Source organism: Branchiostoma floridae, chromosome 2, assembly GCF_000003815.2.
Source record: "Branchiostoma floridae strain S238N-H82 chromosome 2, Bfl_VNyyK, whole genome shotgun sequence".
NCBI lineage: Eukaryota > Metazoa > Chordata > Leptocardii > Amphioxiformes > Branchiostomatidae > Branchiostoma > Branchiostoma floridae.
Genome location: NC_049980.1, coordinates 34,333,268 through 34,358,280, shown reverse-complemented (window position 1 = coordinate 34,358,280; position 25,013 = coordinate 34,333,268). Strand labels below are relative to the sequence as shown.

Sequence of the window (25,013 nt, the reverse complement as noted above, 5' to 3'; positions counted from 1 at the left end):
TCTTTTTGGCGTATAGTAATACAGTAGAATATTGTTCATGACTGTCCATTGTCACTATGTTTATACCATGTACTTGCAATTAGCCCTCAGGCACGAACTTGCAAATAAACTTCTCAGTATGTACCATTCTTAACGTCTTTGGTATGACTCAGCCGGGGATCGAACTCACGACCTACTGAATGTAAGACGAATTGTCGGCTGTTGCACGGGCCACGCTTGAGGGAAGATATGCTGAATAGCAAAGCCTTAAAATAGACCGATGGATTTTCTCTTAACGTGCGGAAAAAGAAACCAGTCGAGTGGTGGGTAAGGATTCTAACCTGGAATAAATCATACAGCGTTTGCGTTGCTATTGTGCTATTGAATCTTGAATATTACATATAAACATTTTCACCATTAAAATAACGAGTGTCAAAATATATTTTGTGTTAATAACATACTTTAAAGTCTATTTGCGGTCATGTAGTTTATTACTAAAATAACGACATTCGTTATGACTTCACTTTTAGGAAAATCGTTTGCAAATGAAAGGAACCGTCTCGGAGGGCTTAAGAAGATTTGAATTATTTCTAGACCATCTCTCGATCACATAATCGTTGGAGCGAAACCAGGGTGTTACGCGACACCTTGGTTTTAGTTGACTGTCTACAAGGAATAACCTATTCTACTGCAGTCTATTTTTAGTTTTGTAGACTCATGTAGAAAAGCTAACCCGTTAAGCCCTGCCCTGTCCCGTAAGTCTGATCACAGATCCTCACACGTGACAGGACAGGTCGCGTATCTCCATTTGTATGAAGTAAAGATTACGGGACTAGAGAGGTCGTTGACTTCACACGAGCTCAACGCACTGCTTGGTAATATTTACACGAACTTCAAATACAGTCTTATATACTTATCCCGCTTAACTAAGACCAACTAACAGGATGATAGAGCTTAAATATTCATTTAGTCAGTGACGCTTTTTGAAAGGCATAAATACATACCTCCAGACTTGAATATTATAAACTATTTTCAGTTATTAGGTGCAAAGTTAGCGTTATTGAATATATCAGTAACAAATATCTGCATCATCATCATCATCACCACAGTATCAGTTATACCTCTCTGTGTATTATTCCACCTGCCTCTGGAACTAGAAGCCGTGAGTTCGATTCCGGCTGTGTCACTCACCCGACATGCACGCTACCGGAAAGGGTTGCAGTCCTTAGGACAGGACGTTAAACCGTGGTTCACTGTTCACTGTGCTTGTCGAAAAGAGCTAGGGGAATTTCCCCGGTACAATGAACCTGTAAATACTGTACATAGTGTCTGTCCTCTCTGTCACGACCAGTGGAAGACTAGCTCTTCAGTGAGCTAAAACTGGATCGAGATCACTTTCTTTTTCCTTTTACCTGAGTTGGGGAATTACATTATGGGGCATCAAAGGTTTCATAGGTTTCATATCCACTTTGAATCCCAACGACTATTTGCGAGGACCAAAAGAATACATCCACACAACCTTTCTGTCAGCCGGGACGGGGGGCGATATAGTCGTCCGACAACCTTTGACCCATTGCTGACGTCACGCGTGTATGAAGCCTCGTGTCCAGAACATTTGGGTCAGATAGTACCAGAGTTACCAACCTAAGATTGATATGTTCAAAAATTGTATTTTTCCAGAGCTATCGTAGAGTGGAATTTGTTATCACTAAGCACGGAATAAGCATCTTCGCTGGATAATTTTAAAGAACGCTTGCAGATAGATGTGCTAAAGTTAGGTGTGGCGGGTCCTTCGGTGTAATATAGCCAGCTGCTGCTGCCGCGCCGCGTGCCTGCGAAGCTGGTGTGGTACGCCGAAGGGCGGTTATACCGGCTATATAGATACAGATACAGAATGATACAGATAGCTGAATAGGACTGAGCGATTTAGTCCCAAACTCCAATAAATCCTATTGTGACACTTTAAGCATTCCAGTGGTTTCAGTTGGCTAGATGAAAACAGTACATTCTGGAACGAGGGCACATTTTCCGATATTGACCAACGAAAGTGATTGTTATCAACCGTCGAGCAGAGCGCGAGAAGGGGTGATGAGAGATCAGATAAGGAGAGTTTGGGGGGCATCTGCTGAATGAGACGGGTCGATGTAATCTTGCTTTTATTGATCCCGTCAGCATTCAGACACTTCCAGGAATTCAGGAGTTCCAGGAAAGATTGACTTTATCCTGGAATCTGTGACGTTCTCGTCACAGACAGATTCACATTCATGGGTTGATTAGGACTTTATAGTCTATATGTTTATGGATTTTTTTAGAGCTTTAATCATGTTATGAAGAAGGCTCGAAGTAATCTCTCTTTTATTGATCGTCATCAGAATTCAGAGAATTCCGGGAACGGATGCCTTTATCCTGGAATCTGGTAATCTGTGACGTTTCCCTTGCATTATGGATTGATGTTTATAGTGTACATATTTATGGATCTATTAGATATTCAATCATGAAATCAAGATCTGATATTTTGTCTGACGCTTACATGTACCTCCTACTACCTGACTTCAATGAAAAGCGCCCAGAAGATTAATTTGAGCTGATCGTGAAGAAATAAACAGGTTGCAACAGGTTCCTTGGAATCATTATGCTCAGAGAAAGGATCCATTGTGTATTCAAACCCTTCCGTTTGATTTATTCGTCTTTGGCAACACACCATCAAGGAACAAAATACACCGCTATATCCACGTAGTTGTGAATGTTTATAAACAAAAATTAGCACGCAATCGGAAATATAAGACAAAATGTACAAGAAACTATTTTTCAAATATTTTGATGTCAACTTGTTTCGTGATGAGAATCGTGTATCTTTCTAAAGTGGCTGAAAGCACTTTTACTGACACAAACATGTCCTTACGAATTTAGTCAACTTGTTTCGTGATGAGAATCGTGTATCGTTCGAAAGTGGCTGAAAGCCCTTTTCCTAACACAAACATGTCCTTACGAATTCCGTATCGATGCTCTTTTCCTAACACAAACATTTCCTTACGATTTCCTTACGATGCTCATTCTGTATCCACGTTGTTTATTATTCCTCGGGCTGACGACAGCGCCATCAAAGACTGACGCGCCATCGAAAAACTGGAACTCTGTATTAAGCCTCTGACGTGCTAAATAATAGAGCGGCTTTCAGGTTTATCAAGATGACAACACAGGAATGTCGTTACTCTACATCGTCACACCGCTGCCGCCACACGCGGAGCTGAAGTGCGGTGTGCTGTGATGGATGGCTCTGCTCGCTTGTCTATCAGATGCCGGAGGGTTTATCATAATATGGTGCAGAGTGGCGCGCGGTAAGGCAAACAAACCAACACAATATTTTGTATTTCGTTATGGCCTTGAAAAAAAATCGGTAGCTAGTGATTCTGTTTTTCTTTTCTTGCCTTTTTAAGAAGCGTATGCCAAAGCTGAATTAGGCTATTGTGTCAAACTCTAAAATACATTTCAGCATCTTAAGCAGAATTTCGCACTTTAAAAAACATAATACGTAAGCAAACATACAATTTTCTAGATTTCAAGGGAGGCGACCCAATAAAATCATTATCTCCATAAAAAATGGAGATATAGTTTTGGGTGTGTCTGTGTGTGTGTGTCTGTCTATATGTCTGTCTTTGTGTTTCCGGATTTTTGTAGTCAGCATAATTCAAGAATCTCGGGTTTGGGTGAAACGATTTGGACCACTTGTGGTCTCACCAGGTGTTAACAGAAAGATGGCCTTACTTTGTTGGGTCTGTTCATATCGCTTCTTCTATAGCAACAGAAATAGAGCATGTTAGAAATTGTTCAACGTTATTATCGAATGTCCAATAGAAAGTATCATTTCCCTTGCCAGTGGTCAACCCCAAAAGTCTAGGGACGGCAGTTTCTTTCTGCTGGTGTTTGGTTTGGTTTGGTTATACAGATCTCCATTAGTGACTGATAGTCACTAGTCTTCCTGGAGTCCGGGTGATTTATAGAGAATCACCAATTCTAGACGGATTTTGCACCATCGCACACCGCACCATCGCACGTGTGGGGGTTCTTTAACGTGCCTGGGGTATGGCTCTCTGCAGACACGGGACCTCCATTTTACGTCCTATCCGAGGGACGGCCCTAGTCGAAGCTAGGTACTCATTTTCGCTGAGTAAAATGAGGAAAGTCGTGTAAAGTGACTTTGCCAAGGGCACAAGATCGGTAGCACGGCAGCCGGATTCGAACCCGCAAGCTCTCAGTCACGGGCCGAACACGGTCCCGCTGCGCTACGCGTTCCCACTGTAGTTCCCTACTGCACGAGTAGATTGGGTGAGTGGAAACGCAATATTGATTTGCCCAGGCCTAAGCTGGGATCGGGGTGAGGCCGCCAGCCCGGAAGACTGGCGGAATTATGCACATATTGATGCAACAGTGAAGCTGAGGTGCAGATTTTTCTATAAAAGCGCCTGAGGTGCACACTCATTGTTGTTCACGCGTGCGCGGTAACTAGGCTTGTGAATCTGGTTCCTAGAGTGTTTGTCAACGTAAAAATATCCACGTAAAAATGGAACAAACGGTTCATCGCTCTATGCAGAATAGTCGCTCAACAGCAAGTGAGAATATAGCAATTGTGAATATGTATGTGACGAGTATCTTTACATCTTTACATGGACAGGATTTTTTATCATCCAAATCCAATTAATAGACATTAATCCAAATCTAATTAACGTTGACATAATGACGCTTTGTACATTGGCAATCTTGAAACTTCTAGAGCTAAAGGAAGCTTGTAGTATGCAAAGCACATTGGAAAAAGATGAAGAAAGACTGGATGCAGCTACAGGACTCTTAAGCTTCAAAAACTGTAGATGCAGAACCCAGTGACTGATGATTGGCAATCTTACCCTCGCGATTACATTTTAATGTGGAGAACTGGAATATGAAAGCCTGGCTTAAGATAAATGACTTAAATGAACACATAACCCAGAGATTGAAAGCCATGCTACCTTCAGGGTCAGAACTGATCACATTTGAGCAGGAGGAGAAACCAGCATGATGCATTGTCGGTTGTTCACCTGCATGAGAAGTTGCCCGGCATGCAGCCTCCAACAATGTCGGGGGAGTTCGAGTCAACTTCTACTCAATCTTCCACCAGCGCCCAATTAACGTCCAACTCTTTTAGAGCTGTCAAAGTTGGACCATCAATACGAACTATTTACAGCGCCTGAAGCACCCGCGAGGGACGGCAGGCTCGGCTAGAGGCTCGTCAGTTCTACTCCGTTCCAAGTTGATGATCAACGGCTTACGCAACGGTGACGTCAGCGGGAGTACCTGTTGCGGTCCCCGCGTCCGGTGCGCCGGTACAAAACGCCGGGGGTATCACGTCTGTGACGCAGGTGTGGGCACATATCGCTGCAAATTGGACACATATCAGTCCGGTCTCCTAAATTTGTTTTTAAGTCCTTCCTGAACCAGATTGTGCATGGAGCGATCTCTGTTTCTCTAGCCTTTGGGCCACACAACTTTGCCAGGCTATCTGCCATATGCTGAACAAAGGAAGAACTTTGTACGAATTTCAAAGTCTTTAGTATGACTAGGCCGGGGATATCGAACTCATGACCTACCGGAGGCAAGGCGAACCCTTTACGTACTAGGACATAGCACATGTAGGTTCCTGCGTACCCTGGTAATCCAGCCAGGTAATGTTCCCCTCCCGGGTTTCCTCGTTATTCCACATTCTGTAATGTCTCTGACGCACATGAGGTCCTTACTGTCCTGTACTGCTTCCGGGCAGAGCTTAGGTACCTCGCTGTCCTGTACTGCTCCCAGACAGAGCTTAGGTACCTCGCTGTCCTGTACTGCTCCCGGGCAGAGCTTAGGTCCTTACTGTCCTGTACTGCTCCCGGGCAGAGCTTAGGTACCTCGCTGTCCTGTACTGCTCCCGGGCAGAGCTTAGGTACCTCGCTGTCCTGTACTGCTCCCGGGCAGAGCTTAGGTCCTTACTGTCCTGTACTGCTCCCGGGCAGAGCTTAGGTACCTCGCTGTCCTGTACTGCTCCCGGGCAGAGCTTAGGTCCTTACTGTCCTGTACTGCTCCCAGGCAGAGCTTAGGTACCTTACTGTCCTGTACTGCTCCCGGGTAGAGCTTAGGTACCTCGCTGTCCTATACTGCTCCCGGGCAGAGCTTAGGTACCCCGCTGTCCTGTACTGCTCCCAGGCAGAGCTTAGGTACCTCGCTGTCCTGTACTGATCCTGGGCAGAGCTTAGGTACCTCGCTGTCCTGTACTGATTCCGGGCAAAGCTTAGGCACCGCAATGCCACTGCCTGGTGAAGGGTACTATGCCCTGGAGAGGAGATTTTTCGGAGTCCATCCACGTTCAGCGGTGGTGGCATCAACCTGAACTTGTGGATCAGGGTCAGGATTCAGACCGTCTTCATGACGTCTACGGAGATTGGTCAGAGGGTTTTCAAGATGTTACCCATGCATTAGGCATTATCTGAATATCAACCATGTCCGCTCTATATACGACAATGCCCAGAACTGAAAGCAAAACTAGTCAGAGGGTTCTCATTCATATTCGTCTATGCTGGCATCAACGTGAGCTTGTGGATCAGGCTCAGGATTCAGGCCGTCTTCGTGAAGTCCTCGGCGATTGTCTTCAAACAGTCTGCAAAGCTTGCTTCCCACTTATTAAACATTATCTGAATATCAACCATATAACCACATCTTCATGGCGTGTAGGAAGATTGTCTGCAAACCTTTCGGAAAGTCCGACTTTCAACCACGTCCTCTCTATAAACAATAATGCCCAAAACTGAAAGCGTACCCGGTGCCATTGTGGCAACTGGCCAGACTTTTCTCATCCATATTCGTCTGTACAGGTACCATCCGGAGCTTGTGAAGGAGCCTTTTCAAACTCTCGTCAGCATCATGAGAGGATAGTTCGCAAAGCCTCCGTGGTGCCGGAAGGTTCTTATTCAAAGAGATGCACCTGATGTTCAACATTTCTTTCTGACTTTCTGACTTAGATGATGTTAAATATAATCTACTCTCGTTGTCAAAAAACGTTGAAGGAGATTTCCTCTGCAGGAAGGAGCAAGCTAAGAATAAAAAGGGAAGTGGCTTGTTTTCTTGGCCGTACTTTAAGGCAATCGTCTGTCTCTTAGAATGTTTAAAAATCAGAAGGAAAAATCACAGAGCCGAAAGTGTTACGAACCTACTGTCATTGTGGCAGCTAAATATTGAAAGATACCTTCTCTGAACGACGGAGCAAGCTAAAAAAACAAGTGGTTTGTATTCTAGGCAGTACTTCAAGGCATTCATATGCCTCTTAAAAGATTTACACATCTGAATTATAAAAAAAGGGTCGACAGTGTTACAAACATGCATGACAGTCTGCGCTCTAACACGAGTTGTCCCTATCAGGTCACGGCCTGACGTCTCCATGCGTGAGTCAGTAAGTTTGCTGTTTAACAGAAATAACTCATGTTAGCCACTTCACTGTCAGTGATCACTTCAAATAACACAAGCAGCCACCATTGTATTTGAAAGCCATCTCATCATCATCGTCTCCATCCTATTGATTTTAACATAGCAGACATAATAGCAGCCTGAATGGCGTTGAAATGTACAACAAAACTTTATATGTACAATGAGAAACAACATATGCAAATAGTGAACAACATCTCGGACATTAAGTAGCCATCGTTATTAACTGTCTTCAGTCTTGTTACACATATTGATGGCTGTGTGCAGGAAAGAGCTCTGAAGTTTTTTTTTAGTTCTGGCTCATCCCTAGTGAGACCCCCCCCCCCCCGCCAATTGTATTTGCATTGGAAACACCTGGTAGTGTTTAACGGTGGGATTTTTGGCGCCGGCTGTTCTCCCTAACTACAGGCACGACATTATTCACCCAAGGACCCTGCCGGCTTAAACATACCAGGGCCGGGTCAGTGCCAGAATAATGCATCTAGCGTCTTCATCTCCAGCCCAGCGTCCGAGCATAGATCCTCCTGATTTTGCTGAGAACATGGGCTCTCATCCACTTGATGAGAAGTCAATGATCGGAAAGCTGCTTAAAAGACAACGCCTTTCCCTGTGCAAAATGTGCGCCTCCACCAGACTATTTACGCCGGTTGAATAGCAACAGGTAGCCAAATAGGAGAATAATTTACCTGGCAGGGGAATTTGAAGATTGGCCTGATAGAAGAATAGTTCACCAGGGGAATTTGTCCACCATAGCGCAGTTAGAAAACTTAAGGCAGGCTCTCTCTACTGGCCAATTAGTCACCCGGGTTTTGTCAAATGCAGGAATATCGCCTTAGGAATGCCCTGTGGAGATTATACAAAAATAAGTAGGTAACACTACTTGGTCTCTTCTTAAAAGATAACGCCTTTCCCTGTACAAAATGTGCCTCTCCAACAGACTATTTACGGCGGCTAAAATAGCAACAGGTAGCCAAATAGGGGAATAATTTACCATGGGAATCTGTCCACCAAGGCGTAGTTAGGAAACTTACGAAGACAGGCTCTCTCTACTGGCTAATTAGTAACCATGATTTTGTCAAATACATGAATATTTTATTAGGAAGGCCTGGGGAAGTTTCAGTAGGCAACACATGGACTTCAGAATCACATGCACACGGCTGCCTACAGCAGATTGCTCTGTTGTTACCTGTATCGTTCAAGCAGAATCGGCTGAAGTTTCCATTCACTGTTGGATAACAAAGCTTATTTGCTAACAAGTAAAAAAAGAAACACGTGTCGTTATTCACTGTGTCTAGAGAACAGTATTTGAAGGCGGAGCCCATCTTTACCCTTCCCTCGCCATTTACCTCCCCAACCGAAGTCAGGTACTCATTTTTACAGCTGGGTGCCCTTCCGTATATCACAATATTTATTCAGGAATTGAACCTTGACATGTTGATCTCGTGTCCACTAGCATAACCACTAGGCCATTCGACGCCACGACGACATGTACAGTAGGAGCGTATCAAATATCGTCACTGCTCCTCAGTTCTCACTGACAAAATAGCAGCGACAACTCGTATCTGTCGAGTAAGCAAAAGATACTCGTTGCCTAACATCCATTCCGAAAATATCAGTAATGAAACTAGCAACGGAATCGATGACACCATGAAGAAAATGTCAATGAAGGCTATACGTCTAGGTAATAAGATACGCCAAACAGTAATTATTTCAGTAACTTAATATGATTTTGGAAACGGTCAGTGAACCGTTCTTATTATCAACAAGGTGCCGAATCGGTGGCACCATAAATGATCTGTCCATGAAGGTTGGACATCTAGGTAATAAGATGCGCCAAACAGAAATTACTCATGTAACTGGATATTATTTTCCAGACCAGACCAGACGTTCAGAAATGAACTGTTATCAGCAAGGTGCGGTTTCCTTGGTAACGCATTACCTCATTGTTGTCCATTTTACATGATCCTTGGGAGAAAGAAATCGATATTTTTCATGTACTAGTAACACCAGGAGAGGATAACCCTGGCTAGGGATAGAAGAACCTGGAGGCAACTCTCGATCTTCATGTCTACCTTGTCCCCCCAACGACCTGGAGGTCAAGGGACTAGGTAGGTAGGTAGGTAGGTAGTAACACCAGGGACCGACACAACCGAGCGCACTATCGCAGTGCAGCATCAACCATTGTGTTCACTTTGCAGTCAGAACTGCCCATTTCTTACACAAAAAAGGGCTTTCTACTTTTCTTATAGGAAAATGGACGTCAGTTTCTGTATCAGGTAGCTTCTTACATCTCATGTGTATTATACATCAGGTACGAACCCTACGATTCAAGCCCGCTCTACAGATTCGTCATCCTGGTGTTTTGCCTTTGTTAGTGCCTTTGCCGGGAGCACTTTTCGTGTGTTTGATGTACTGACGGCGGAGTGTAATGAACTCAGAGATGCCCCCTGCTGGTACGTAAATCATATGCTGACAATTAGCTTCCTCTCTCTACAATAGAGGCTTACGGCCCGGTATGGAGACGATAGGGACATGCGCCTCTGAGGACCGCAATGGGCTGGATTGGCCAGATATACTAATAGCGGCTACAGTATCACATACACCGTGTCTCCGTCACACGTACAGAACAAAGGGTGTAATGGTGTACGAGGACCAAAGTTCGCCGTTTCAGTTTTGTTATATCCCAGATGCGTAGCCAAATGTCAATTCCTCTAGAGCTTTTAGTCCATGGGGTGGTGTGCGTGAGAGAAATCGGGGTAAGGGTTAGGGTTGGGGCTAGGTTTGGGGTTAGGGGTTAGGGGTTAGGGTTAGGTCTAGGTTTGGGGTTAGGGTTGGGGCTAGGTTTGGGGTTAGGGGTTAGGGTTAGGTCTAGGTTCGGGGTTAGGAGTTAGGGGTAGGGTTGGGGCTAGGTTTGGGGTTAGGGGTTAGGGGTTAGGGTTAGGTCTAGGTTCGGGGTTAGGAGTTAGGGGTAGGGTTGGGGCTAGGTTATATTTGGGGTCGGGGTTAGGGTTGCGGTCCAGGTTAGTGCTGGTGCCCGAAGCGTGACCAGACTTCTGTATTGAACATTACAACGCTCCACCCCCCTCAGGTATACTGGAAATCCCCGGGCAGTTTTCGGGCATATATTTGACACCGGACCGTGCTTCGCTTGTTTTCTAGTTTCTCGCTAATGCTGTCTATGCGGGAACAACTTTGAAACAGGACCAAGCTAACCTTCTCATCCTGGCAGTCTATAGTAACACCATCTTTCGTCTCGTAGCATATCGATGTCACTCTACAATATTCAAGTAAGTAGTGACACACACCAAGACAAACAGACAGATAAACAATACCTCTGTTATGGTACTATGTTATGGTTGTGGCAGAGATAACAAGTGAGATATCAGGTCAAATTTCGCATGACCAATGTTCTGAAGAGCAGAACCCGCAGGGCTACATCTCAATCTCGTCCTGAGTCCGTGCCCGACTGTCCCGATGGGGACATCTCCTCTCTCTTTCACCCGTCTACACGGGATTATTTCCGTTCACGGTCAATAATTCATAACCGATGATATCAGCACACCAAGGCGCCTGAACGGTGCACAATCACAACGCTCGTGAACAAATCCTCTCACCAAGTCCCCAGCGTGTTCAACCTTCCATAATCAGATCTACCACTGCAGTCCATGTGAATCAGGCAGTTGAAAATGCATTTCCCCACACCGCTAATGGTTAATACATCGTTAAGATCCCATAACCAGTCCATCAACCCTCCGTGACAGCTCGGTGTGCTGACAGGGGATTGAGTCGTCACCGGAGTTCTTCATCAGAGAACGGAGGAGCCGAGACTGTCGTGCTGACGTCTGAAGTAGTCTTCTGGGACTTTTCATTGGGTCGATTCAAGGATATGCTGTACAGGAATGGACCGATCTTGTCGAAGGCCATATCGAACAAAAAGAACCCCCTTTTCTTAATTTTTATGTCGAACATCTCGGTCAAAAGTAGCCCCAGTGGGACAGACATGGCCAATCGAAAATGATATGCTATTCTTTGTAGAAGACTACGCCCATGGAGTATAGTTGTTTTGTGAGGGAGAGCAGCTACATAGCATTACTTTATTGGCCAAAAAAGGTAAAAGAAGCCAGTCGGTATAATCAGCTAAATAGCCCGGCGACCAGTTTTGTCCTACTAGCGCTTTTTTGACGGAGGTGTTAGAAATAGGACCATGATCGAACAGGGGGCGGGGCTTTGGGATCGGTCCACTCCCTTTCATGTACAGACACTGTAAATATACCCCCCCCCCCCGTTCAATGTCAGAGATTTATATATCAATGAATCTTTAGGGTAATCCTTTCAGTTAACCGAGTGACTAATTTAGAAGGGAAACCTTTACATAATCAGCATACAGAAGAAAATTACTAAGGACTCTTTTAGAAATAGAATTACGGTAAAGTCTTGCCGCTATTTTCAATTTTTCGTCTTGTAAAGGAAAACGATATGAAAATTCGGAAACAGCTAGGAAAGAATTCACACGGGATCTTTATATATTTGCAATCAGTATAACCGCCCTTCGGCGTAACACACCAGCTTCTGTATCTGTATCTATATAGCCGGTATAACCGCCCTTCGGCGTCACACACCAGCTCCTGTATCTGTATCTATATAGCCGTTATAACCGCCCTGCAGCGTAACACACCAGCTTCTGTATATCTGTATCTATATAGCCGGTATAACCGCCCTTCAGCGTAACACACCAGCTTCTGTATCTGTATCTATATAGCCGGTATAACCGCCCTTCAGCGTAACACACCAGCTCCTGTGTCTGTATCTCTATAGCCGGTATAACCCCCTTCGGCGTAACACACCAGTTTCTGCATCTGTATCTATGCAACCCATATATCCACCTTTCAGCGTAACACACCAGGTTCGACAATCACAGTCAATAGAATTTACATCCTTCACGCGTCAGTTTCGTTTAAGCTACGCCCCAATTTGCCAGGTTCATTTGATCATTACTTAGATATCACTTAAGTCCGCCGATCGTTGTAAGTCCTGTGTTATTAGCGGTAAGGGGCCTGGCGGGCGCGAATGTGCATTCGGAACGACGTCCCGCGGGGTGATGTAAGAAACACATGCATAAAACAGCAGAGAGAGCCAATTGTGCGAGGAGCATCACCTGTAGCGCGGTGTGCGGGGGAGAGAGAGACTTTCTTTACTTGTTGTGGAGGCGTTGTATATATAAATACTCGAGAGGGCTTATTTTCAGCTATCGACCGTGGGATGAGTCGGATGTTTTTTGTGCTTCGGTTTCCGTTTTTTTTAATAACAAAGCAGCAAAAGTAATATTCTAACTAAGATCGGGTGAAAAATGCAGCGATTTTTTAAATCAGGGATGGTAACTGGTAAACGCAGTTAGTGAATATGGCTATCTGTACCTACATGACGTCTAATTTTTCATTCTCTTAAGGGCACACAAATGAGTCTAATTTATCAGTCCCCAGCTGCGTTTAACCGTTGAGATGTGCTTTTCACCACCTTCCTCAAACCTTCTATGTGCTCCGCTATCAGGAGGGCCTCAGTCAGTCAGAGCATTGTCCATCATTTTCTGACGTCTCACACAAAGGGGTGTTGATGCTAGATCAATAATTGTGCAGAAATGCGGAGCGTCTTGTCTCCGAGCTGGCATCTTGAAAAGGTGATAGCCACTTGTTACTTCAACCCTTCTACAAACATGGCGACGCTAGGTCACCTTAATCCGTGGGGTAACTTAGATTCGTTGTTTTAAGAGATTGGTATTCAGAGATTTCAGGGCAACACATTTAAGATATTACAATGTGAAACTACCTTCCATCGACTTAAAGATCCCCCAAATACCCTATTTTGATACACAACGGATATAGGTTGCCCCACGGATAAAGGTGAACAGACAAACATGATTAAGAAGGCCCCACCTGTTTCTCGTTGTCCTTCCCCTTGGTGCTGATGACCCTCTCGCACTGGCAGCCCTCGATGAGCGCCAGCCCGGAGGGGCGCATGGCCGTGTCGTTCTCGAAGTAGAAGAGGAAATTCTGGTAGAGCGCGAACCATCTCTGCTGCCACTTGCCGGTGTCGGAGCTGCGCTTGTACAGGAAGCCGGCCAGGGTGGCGTCCGCGCGGGCACACGCCGAGAGGGACAGCAGCTGCCCCTCGCTGAACCGTATGGCCTTCTGCATCGCGGCTTCTCCTCTAGCTCTGTGAACACTGGAGAATCTGAATGAAGCTGGCACGTTCCTTCGGTGCGTCAAGGTGGTTCCATCAGAGGCAGTACAGCGATGCGAAGTCTCTCATCAGTCCTGGAAATCCGATGGGGCCAAATTAGCGCGCCAGCGTTTGTCCACGCTGTGGGTCCTTGTCATCACTCACGAGTGAGAACTCGATATCCAGCCAGAGCTGCAGAACTGGCGGGTGTAAACCGCGAGTATAACATCGCAGAGACGACAACACGAGAAAAAAAGCTTCCTTTCGCGAAGTGCTGACTGAGCAACGTCAGCAGACGGAGGAGGAACTTTCTGGACTCGCGATGCAGAAAAAAAACCTGACATGCGTACAGAAGCGCCAGAGCACGCAGGATGCTAAGCATACGCGGAGATCAGAGGCAGGAGCCGGGGATAAGACCGCCCCGAGATGCCTTCATTTGTGATGCGGCGTGGCCCGCGCCAGCTGCGTCTGACACCGCCTTACATCAAGTCAGCCGAGCGAGCCGATTCCTTCACAGGCGTGTCATCCGTCAGCCCTAACCGCAACACGCAAAGCCTTCTGTTAGCTGCAGCGTCAGCGCCGTTCGTACGTGTCATCAATCACGTCAGAGCGACGTTCCACCTGTGGGAACGTTACCTGGCGTCAGCGCACGTCTTTGTAACCTGGCAGGCAGGTTTGGTACCGTGGTACGGAGAGGTGTTCACCTGGCCTAGCAACCTGACCGGGCCTTTCTCCGGTGTGTGCAACAGCCGGGCATAAATATTTCATCAAGTTTGCCTACAATAGCCGTAACATAAGTAAGCGCCACGCCGCGGGAGCTGGGAGATGATTATGCCACGAAACAAACAGGTTGCCACGCCCATGGTGCTAGGTTAGGCAACAGCAAGCAAATCTTATGGATCAGACCATTCTCTGCATACTGCAAAAAAATAGTGATATAGAGCGAAAAAAAACAAGATGGGTAAAAAAAAAAACAAGCTGCCAAATTTAGACAAAATAAACGTTGTAACAAGAGTTGAAGTGACCAAATATGGCACCACAGCTAACAAGTCACTTATTCTTGTATCTACGTGCACTAGCGTAGTAAACGTGACCCTAGTGTGGTACACTGGCATCACTTATCAATTTTGGCAACTACACTTATTGCTTCCATATTACTACGACTCCTACAGCTATCCAGCAAGTTTTGCTTCTGCAATTTACCAGCCGATGCTTCCTATCTAGTGTCACTTCTACATACAATCATTAGCTTACAACAGAACCTATCTAACCATTTCTGACCATCCATGAAGAAGAAATTTGTTTTTTCTGAAATCAGGCGGAAATTTATGAGCGCGCTGATGTCATCCATAACATTTACTTGCTGTGGCCTTACCTTCACGCGAGGTTCAGGTAACGATACGACAGGAAAACAAATCTTAAGAAGGGGATTCGGTGGTGACATGTGGGGATTTGTTCCCAGCTTGCGCGGAAGATGTCAGTTATAAGAAACTGTAGATCCATCCGTGTCACTGTCGAAAGGTAGTGGATTCTGCCTGACACGTCTGACCGTTTCCAAAATCACATCCAGTTGCTTGAGTAATTGCTATTTTGCGATACACACACCGTTCACTAAAGTCTGTGACTAAAAAGTTGCCTACTCCCTACACGAGTTTCATAAACAAAAAACGATTCTTCCTTTGTCTGTTTGTTGTTTCTTACAGTATTTCCTATTGGACATCTAAAATTGTCGTCATTCGTTGGGTATAAAAGACCAGTTTCGTCAGTGTCACTGACGAAAGACATTGGATACTATCTGAAAAGCCTGACCGTTTTCAAAATTCATATCCAGTTGCTTGTCAATGAGTATCTGCTTTTTGGCATATTGCTTCTGTCTTTTTGGGTTGTTTTTGCTTCTTTTAATCAATTTGGGTCGGCCGTTGATCGGCCAAAATTGGATTTGCGCGTCCCTGGATTTTGTAATAGGATTAAGTTGTACGGAGTAAAAATACCCGCCTATGGTGCACCCTGCAGGCGTGTCGTGCGAGATGTAGCGCCAGCGGGGATGTTTGCATGGCAAACAGCACTCTAACACAAGGGACAGCCGCGTGTATTTATTCTCAGATTATAACTCGTCAATGAGCATTTTTGATCAAACATACTCATTGTCCAATACAAAGAGAACACGACTGCACACAACTGCTAACCTAACACATGTCACTCCGAAAATCGGCTCAGGCTAACGTCACATTTTAAAACCGGGGCCCGGTCGGGCTGTTTGTGGAAACGGAAAAAAGAAATGTATTCGAAAAAAGTACACAAATAATGCCCACGACTATTATCTTTACGTCTTGTGTAGTTTGGCGTCTTTTATATCACACCTTTCGCTTCTGGTCCCCGGCTTGGAAATATGGCATGGCCCTTAGTGGGAAAATATTGGCTTGGGCAGTAACAATCAATGTTTGTTTTGCAACAGGAGGAAATGTTTGCGTCTCCAACGGTAGGCGTTTTAATAATACAGACATGTGGTAGGGATGCATGCATGCTACCACGTATGTTTGTGGGCTCAGTGCATGCAAATTCATATCCCCTTCCTCTATTTCAATTCTACCCTTACCATTGACGGTTTTCCTCAGTTTTTAGGCCTTTTAGATGATTCATAATAAGTTTATTGCAACTTCTTGCCGGCTGCTAATGGCAAAATCATCTAGTCACAATCACAAAATCAACCAGTGAATGTTGCACAATATAACATGTGAATATGTTTTCATTCAAATGCTCACTATAAACATTAGCTAAATACGTAGTTTCATCTATACTGTACATTATTTAGATTGCATCTTAAGAAGTCTGAAGCATGTAAAAAATCAACATACTCATTTAGAAGATAAGGATTGGCCGGGAGTGCTTGGCGATAAAGATGAGCATTCGCGAAGCCACATTACACTATCAGCTACTGAAAAGCATAACCTGGCGTCTGAAGCAGGAAAAAACAACAACTTTGAAATATCCGAATACTTGAAGTTCAAAAGAGCTATCCACCTGGTCCAAACTTCCCCAATACAAGATAAAAAAAGGTACTTCAGACAAACTTTGATGAAAGATGTAACCATGGTGAATTATCTTTAAACTGGCAGAATCATGGCTTCTGGGACATAATCTTGTGAGAAACATTACGAGGAAGAATGCCTCATGAAACCATAGTAAGGTTCTGCCTTTTTAACTTTAACACACGGAAGAACTATAGCTCTAAACTGTTCCAAACTTCCCCGATACTACAAGATAAGCAAGGCACACTTCAGACAAACTTTGATTTGAAGCTGGATGGAAACCCGGTCCTGCGCGCGGGGAAATGAGCCTGTGGAAGTTGTAATGTGATCTGCCTCAGCCATTTCCGCGGACGGTGCGCGTGTGCTGCCCTGCGCATGCGTGCTGCAGTACCCCGCTTATCAGTCGGAGCGCCGACAGTACCGACAGTACCTGCCGCCATGGAGATGGCTTCCGCTCGTAGATTGGCCAATCAGGCATGTCAGATGGCTTCCGGTCGCAGATTGGCCAATCAGGCATGTCAGAAGATAAGATCGGATCTGCTGCAGTAAGACGGCTGTACATTACCTGCGTGTTGCCTTGACGACAGCGCTGATGCTAGGATTACGCAGCTACCTGAGCTTTCTCAGTCTTTTGTAGTCATTTTAGATCTGATACGAGGCAGACCATGGATGACCAGGGATTATGGATTTTGCACAAAAGTTTCTGGAAGACTTAAAGTCTGAACCTACGTTTGGGTACAATTTACAAACTATGTGAGGCCTACCATAGCGCTGTGAAGCTGCTTCTCTCCGTTAGTTCGTACATTTCTCAGTCTTTTGTAGTTATTTTAGATTTTGATACGGGGCAGTCCATGGATGACCAGGGGTTATGGATTTTGCACAAAAGTTTCTGTAAGACTTGTGAACTCGGTGTAAACCTTAGGTTTTTTTTTACCGATGAACTCTTCAACGATAAGTACGGGTACAATTTCCAAACTGCGTCTGGCCTACCATAGTGCGGTTAAGTTGCTGTTCCGTGTCCGCAGGAACATTAGTACCAGTTATCTCTTTAATAACATTGGTATGGACACTTTTGATGCAAAACTTCTCACCAATTTGTATCCCTCCTTCTGTCTCTTGAAAGTGCTATCATCAGTTAGCTTGTTGCGTCAGTTAACTTTTACTGTCCGATGCATACTGTTAAATAACTTTCTGGCAGCATCACGGTATATCAGTTTTTATCTGATAGTTTCGTATTCACAGGTAGGATCTGTCGGTGTACTCTGAAAGTTTATTCTGTATTTCTGCATCACAGCTTGTTGGACATGAGCCATGTGCCTGATCCACAGAGATAAATGAATTATGAATAGTAAAATAAAGTACTTCTGAAATGCCACAGGTAGCTTAGAGACAGCTGTAAAGCATTGAGCTGGATAACTGTGGCTGTGAGGTCGTTGACCCCATCGATGTACTGAATAGAATGCACACGGGAGAAGCAAAGCGGAAGTGGAAACCATGGTGAATTATCTTTAAACTGGCTGAATCACTTTAATGGTTCCTAACGGCAAGTAATGGCGTCGCTGTCTATAATGGAGACTACATTGCTCCGGGGACGTAATCTTACGAGGAACATTGCAACATTTACAATCACAATCACAACATGCCAGAATGTCTCCAGGAACCATACGTACGGTTCAGCATTTTTTACTTTGACACAATAGGACTTGCTAATGAATAGCCTATTATCTAAACCAAGTGTTTGGAAACAAACATATGAAATAAAGCTGCACGATTTTATGAAAAATTTGATAATACTCTATAGAAACTTTTACACCACAATTGAGGAACGACAGAACACAAACTATCGATCTTTAGCAAACTGTGCACACAGTTTCATATCCTTTTGAGTTTTGTGAACATCCGTAAACTTTGTCTAGTCCATATTTCCACCAGCTGAGAGACCAAAATTGAATTTGTGTGACTGATTTTTTTCATAACTGCAATATGATGCAGGACACAAAAAATATGGTTTCTATGAAAACAAGACAGACAAATGTAAAAAGAAAAAGTTTCGTCTATTATGTATGAAATTCGTTGAACTAATTGTCAATTCTTCAGTCGCTCAGCCTCTAGTGGAAACAGGTGCAGCGGTGAGTACTAGAAATGTTTAGGCACGAGGGACGCTTCACCATTCAAACGACGTATGTAGCATTATTCTCAGCCCTTAACTCGTCGGCTGCCTTCAGATGTTATCAAAAAGACCATCTGCATCCAGACCCAGTAATCGCACATACAAGGATCAAGCTGCACAAGGAATATTTGAACGACGAAGTAAAAAATCAAATATTCATCGTATTCTTGAAAATTGCAATGTAAGGACCTAGTAATAAACGAATAAGGAACTAGAGACATTCTTGATTTGCACAAGAAATGTGAACACGGTATACAAAAAACAACAACATCATCTCACGCTTATTCCATGCAGATGCCTTCATCAGCAGCATATTGTGGACACACTTCGTCAATCTCATCTGCAAAAACCCGCTCAACTTACTGTATATAAACTGTATTTGTATTGTATGTCTTTCTTTATATTTATTTTTCATGTGATATGGGCCAAGTGCCTATAATAAAGTTGAAAAAGTGAAAATAACGAAATGGACCTGCAAACTGTCTATTGGTAGAAATCAGTTCCACAGTTTTGCACCCAGCTCACGACAGTTGCAGATCCGCCCCAGAAGCGCCCATGGACGGATGGCGTATTGTAACGCCGTCAGGTCGTCTTGCCGTCCGCCGGATAAATATTTCAAAGCTGCGCTTGGAGGAGCGGATTAACCATCAAACGGCTATACTTCATCGGATCACCTGGGTGTATATACGTGTGTGGTGACCCGGCCTGGTGGCCTGGAGCTTGTTCCTACATCTTAGCCTCACAGGTGCTCTTTAGCACGTCTTGCGTGAAAATTTAGTTGTGGTAAACCTTGGTGGAAAAGCGTCTTCATTGAAGGTATTCATTCCAATATAGAAATCATCAATTTAAGTCGTGTACGTCCTGACGGACGATATATTTCATCGGATCACCTGGGTGTATATTCGTGTGTGGTGACCGGGTCTGGTGTCCCGAAGCTTGTTCCTACATCTTAGCCTCCCAGGTGCTTTGGAATCTGTCTTGTGTGCAAATTTAGTTGTGGTACATGTACAGGTGGAAAAGCGTCTGCATTCAAGGTATTCATTCCAATGTAGAAATCGTGGACATCCTGAGGGACGATATACTTCATGGTATCACCTGGTGCACATACGTGTGTGGTGACCCAGTCTGGTGGCCTGAAGATTGTTCTTACAGCAAGGCGCTCTTTAGCAAGTCTTGTGTGCAGATTCAGCTGTGGTACACCTTGGTGGAAAAGCGTCTTCACTGAAGGTATTCATTCCAATGTAGAAATCATCACAGTCGTGTACCCAGTCGTGTACGTCCTGACGAACGATATATTTCATTAGATCGCCTGGTGCACATGTGTGTGGTGACCCAGTCTGGTGGCCTGAAGATTGTTCTTACAGCAAGGCGCTCTTTAGCAAGTCTTGTGTGCAGATTGCAGCTGTGGTACACCTTGGTGGAAAAGCATCTTCATTGAAGGTATTCATTCCAATGTAGAAATCATAAAATCATCATTGGACGATATACTTCATCGGATCGCCTGGTGCACATGTGTGTGGTGACCCGGCCTCTTGGCCTGAAACTTGTTAGCCTCCCAGGTGCTCTAGAATCTGTCTTGGGTGCAAATTCAACTGCGGTATGCGTTGGTACAACAAAGTGTCTACATTGAAGGCATTTATTCTGATGTAAAAATAAACAAAGTCTTGTTCAGCGCTGATGTGCAAGACGGTAGATTACTAGACCAGCTCGACTCGGCTTGCCGCAGTTTTTATTATCATTATTCACAGAACATGGGATATGCAAAAGAGACAAGGCATACCACATTGAAGGCATTTATTCTGATGTGAAAATTATGCTCGACTCTTGTTGGGCATGCCGCATTTTTGTCATTATTATTCACAGAACATCAAATATACAAAAGAGACAAGACAAATTAACAGCGGACTTAATACATACAACTTGTACTGCATTGAAAATAAGATATTTAAGAAGATCAATTATTTGGGTACTAAGTGCTAAGTTATGTGCCATTTCCTAACCCAAAGAACAAAACAGACACATACAACCGAGAATACGTTTAAGTTTTCATATTAGTTTTATGTATTTAGCATAACTTCACACGGATTTGACATGAGTCTTTCCTATCACACATACATCTACCAGACTCCTTCGTCACTAGATCAAGATAGCCTAAGGGATCTAATAGTAAACATTTTGTGATGAAGACAATGTCACAACGTATGCAGATGTAAGCAGCCTGGGTCACGCAAATAGTGGAAGCCCCGTGGAGCTGTGTTGCACCTTAGTGGAAGTGATTTCCATTCAAGGCGTTCAGCCTATTCAAAAATAGACGAAGTCACCTGGTAATAAACATTTTGTGATCACCATTCTGACATAAACCCCATTCCAATAGAGGCTGAGGCCAAAGATTTGACATATTATTCAGTGGATGTTATCAGAAGACAATGATGAAGATCGATATTTTCACATGCGTATTTTGAATTTGAAATTGAGGGTCACTAAAATACAATGCAGGTAGCTGCACGGTCGCTCAGAAATCTCTGTCTGGTGGCAGCAGGCCTGAGACAAGCGTACAGACAAATGGGTCGGAAACGTCCTGTCGTACGCAAATACGGAGTATGGAAACCCTGCGGATCGCGTAGCCCGCACATGCGCAACAGGCGCCGTCTTGTCACGTTTCACAACAAGCGGCAGAGACAAGGGGTCCGGTGGGTCTCACTTCGGGGTCCGGTGGGTCTCACTTCGGGGTTCAGCAGTCGTGCCAATCGATTTTTACTATCTGAAGAATCGTCAGTATGCGGGAAAACAAAGGCACTCTACAGGACTGCAGGAAGCCTTCTCTACTGGTGGATGGTAGATCAGTTCTCCTTCCAAATCCTCATCGATTTTATACCAGCCAAACTTAGTCAAATTCAGAATTAGAAGGGTAAAAGACTTTCCTATGCTAAGGAAGCCGATACTGTAAATGGGGAGTGTTCGCTATAGTTCCATGTTGTTTTCTCCTAGAAAATGTATGTTCCATTTCTGTCCTGCCTACTCCCTTGTTTCAACGGGTTATTTAAAACCACCGCATTTTCTAACTAGCACGGAATCAAATCGCCGTAGACATTTCCCGTTTTGCATCATTAAGACCAATCCGTCATCATTTCTTCACTGTACCAGATAAGAGATATACACACTCCACATGGGACACGCTCCATCAGACTAAGGGTGCGCAGCGACGGTGGAGTTGATTAGTCAGTGCTCATTAGATAGTGATCAGACGTGACTTACCACGCGGCCATGCACATTGGTGCTGGTGATGTCCTTACCAAGACGTGACGTACCACGCGGCCATGGACAGGGGTGCTGGTGATGTCCTTACCAAGACGTGACGTACCACGCGGCCATGGACAGGGGTGCTGGATATGGCCTTACCAAGGCGTGACGCACCACGCGGCCATGGACAGGGGTGCTGGTAATGTCCTTACCAAGGCGTGACGTGCCACGCGGCCATGCACAGGGGTGCTGGTAATGTCCTTACCAAGGCGTGACGCACCACGCGGCCATGCACAGGGGTGCTGGCTATGTCCTCACCAAGGCGTGACGCACCACGCGGCCATGGACAGGGGTGCTGGTCATGGCCTTACCAAGGCGTGACGTACCACGCGGCCATGGACAGGGGTGCTGGCAATGTCCTTACCAAGGCGTGACGCACCACGCGGCCATGCACAGGGGTGCTGGCTATGTCCTTACCAAGGCGTGACGTACAACGCGGCCATGGACAGGGGTGCTGGTTATGTCCTTACCAAGGCGTGACGTACCACGCGGCCATGGACAGGGGTGCTGGTTATGTCCTTACCAAGGCGTGACGTACCACGCGGCCATGGACAGGGGTGCTGGTTATGTCCTTACCAAGACGTGACGTACAACGCGGCCATGGACAGGGGTGCTGGTTATGTCCTTACCAAGACGTGACGTGCCACGCGGCCATGCACAGGGGTGCTGGTAATGTCCTTACCAAGACGTGACGCACCACGCGGCCATGGACAGGGGTGCTGGTAATGTCCTTACCAAGACGTGACGCACCACGCGGCCATGGACAGGGGTGCAGGTAATGTCCTTACCAAGGCGTGACGTACCACGCGGCCATGGACAGGGGTGCTGGCAATGTCCTTACCAAGGCGTGACGCACCACGCGGCCATGCACAGGGGTGCTGGCTATGTCCTTACTAAGACGTGACGTACCACGCGGCCATGGACAGGGGTGCAGGTAATGTCCTTACCAAGGCGTGACGTACCACGCGGCCATGTACAGGGGTGCTGGTCATGTCCTTACCAAGGCGTGACGTACCACGCGGCCATGTACAGGGGTGCTGGCTATGTCCTTACCAAGGCGTGACGCACCACTCGGGCATGCACAGGGGTGCTGAGGTACCACGCGGCCATGCACAGGGGTGCTGGTCATGTCCTTACCAAGGCGTGACGTACCACGCGGCCATGGACAGGGGTGCTGGTCATGTCCTTACCAAGACGTGACGCACCACGCGGCCATGCACAGGGGTGCTGGCTATGTCCTTACCAAGGCGTGACGTACCACGCGGCCATGCACAGGGGTGCTGGTAATGTCCTTACCAAGGCGTGAGGTACCACGCGGCCATGCACAGGGGTGCTGGTCATGTCCTTACCAAGGCGAGATGGGATCCTGGGAGGATGCAGATATGTGCATAGATCGTTCGTTGGGGAAACTGAAAGATACATGGCGAACTTATTCCGAAAAGTTGCAAAACGTTGTTTGTAAACATTATCATTTTTGGTGGGGAATACTGAGAAAACTCCCTCTTATCTGTATTTATATAGCCGGTATAACGACCATGATTATAAAACAGGTCCAGTGTAAAGGCACAGTGTACCGTGAATTTTAGCGTGAGTTATGTATGTCGAAGCTAAGTTTCTGATCGTTAAAAAATGCACACAAAGCAAACGAACATGGATGTTACAGTTCACATTAATTAATACTTCGGTATTGACGAATATTCTCTTTCATTTCGCCTTGTCTTGAGTCTTTTTTTACTTATTTCTATTGTAATGGAAAATTCACACCAAAAGGCCCACCAAACCTGCATCACATTTACGTTACCATCATGTTATGTAGACGGCCGAGTCTAAAAAAATAGAATAAAGGGAATGTATTTTTCCATAACTGTAACCAGAAACACAATACAGATTTCCCCCTGCCTGCTCATATTTTCGCGTGTGGATTCAAAAGTAACAATCTCTCAGCGGTGCCTACAAGCGGCGGCAATCTCCCATGTAAATCGTTTTTACTGCCAGTGCAGGGGATTTGTGACGACAATAACTGTTTTAAAACGCCGTTTACAGACACTTGTGGAATGTAAATGCAGAGAGTTGTTTTGTTGAGGGGCGGATTGTATTGTAGAGGATCTCCCTAACGCAGTAAAGAAAGGAAAACTGAAGAGGCATGGCCACACGTCATTGTCATCGGGACTAGCAAAAACTATCATGCAAGGGAGGAAGGAAGAGAAGTAGGCAACGGAGAAGATGGAGGATAATATCAGAGAATAGAACTGCATGGCACTAAGCGAAACATTGAGGGGAACATGAAAAGACAAAGATGGGTGGAAAAAGTGGTAGTCAGATCTTGGTGAACCAACGGTCAAATAGTTACACTATGGATGAGATAGGGTTTCTGTTTTATGCAACTAGCAACGGCTGTTTAGCTGTTTCAAGTAAAATAGCAAATAAAGCAGGTTTCTTTGTTATCCGTCCAGCTCTTACGCCGGTTATTATGAGTGATACTGTTAGCCGAGCAAGCGTTATTTAATGCCATGTTAGACACAGTATGTCTCAGTATGTGAACAATTTTATCTGATATTCACAAGAAGGCATGTTACGTTCCTCATTTGTTTTGATTAAAGAAACTTGTTATTCGGTATGTTTCAAGTAAAGATTGAAAAGAAGGAATTTCACTGTAGGTAGGAGTAGCACTAGCTGGACGTATTTTCATATATTTCTTGACAAAGTTCAAAAGGCTATATCCCTTTCTGCAATTATATTGACAGGCCTTTCGTGTATTTGCTCTCAAATACACGGCACAATGCGTCACCGAGGTCCTTTCTCTGTTCCGAAAGTCATAGAAGCTCATGTGTATT

At 45.1% G+C, this 25,013-nt stretch overlaps 1 protein-coding gene across 1 annotated transcript in view; it reads right to left on the bottom strand.

Moving 5' to 3' along the window:
- Nucleotides 1-13,681, bottom strand: part of LOC118409218 (ras-specific guanine nucleotide-releasing factor 1-like) — a 36,092-nt gene extending 22,411 nt beyond the window's left edge. Inside the window, exon 1 of the mRNA XM_035810087.1 lies at nt 13,395-13,681. Coding sequence (XP_035665980.1) covers nt 13,395-13,655 — 261 coding nt within the window. The 5' untranslated portion in view covers nt 13,656-13,681. The remainder of the gene's footprint in view (nt 1-13,394) is intronic.
- Between the last annotated feature and the right edge of the window lie 11,332 nt (nt 13,682-25,013).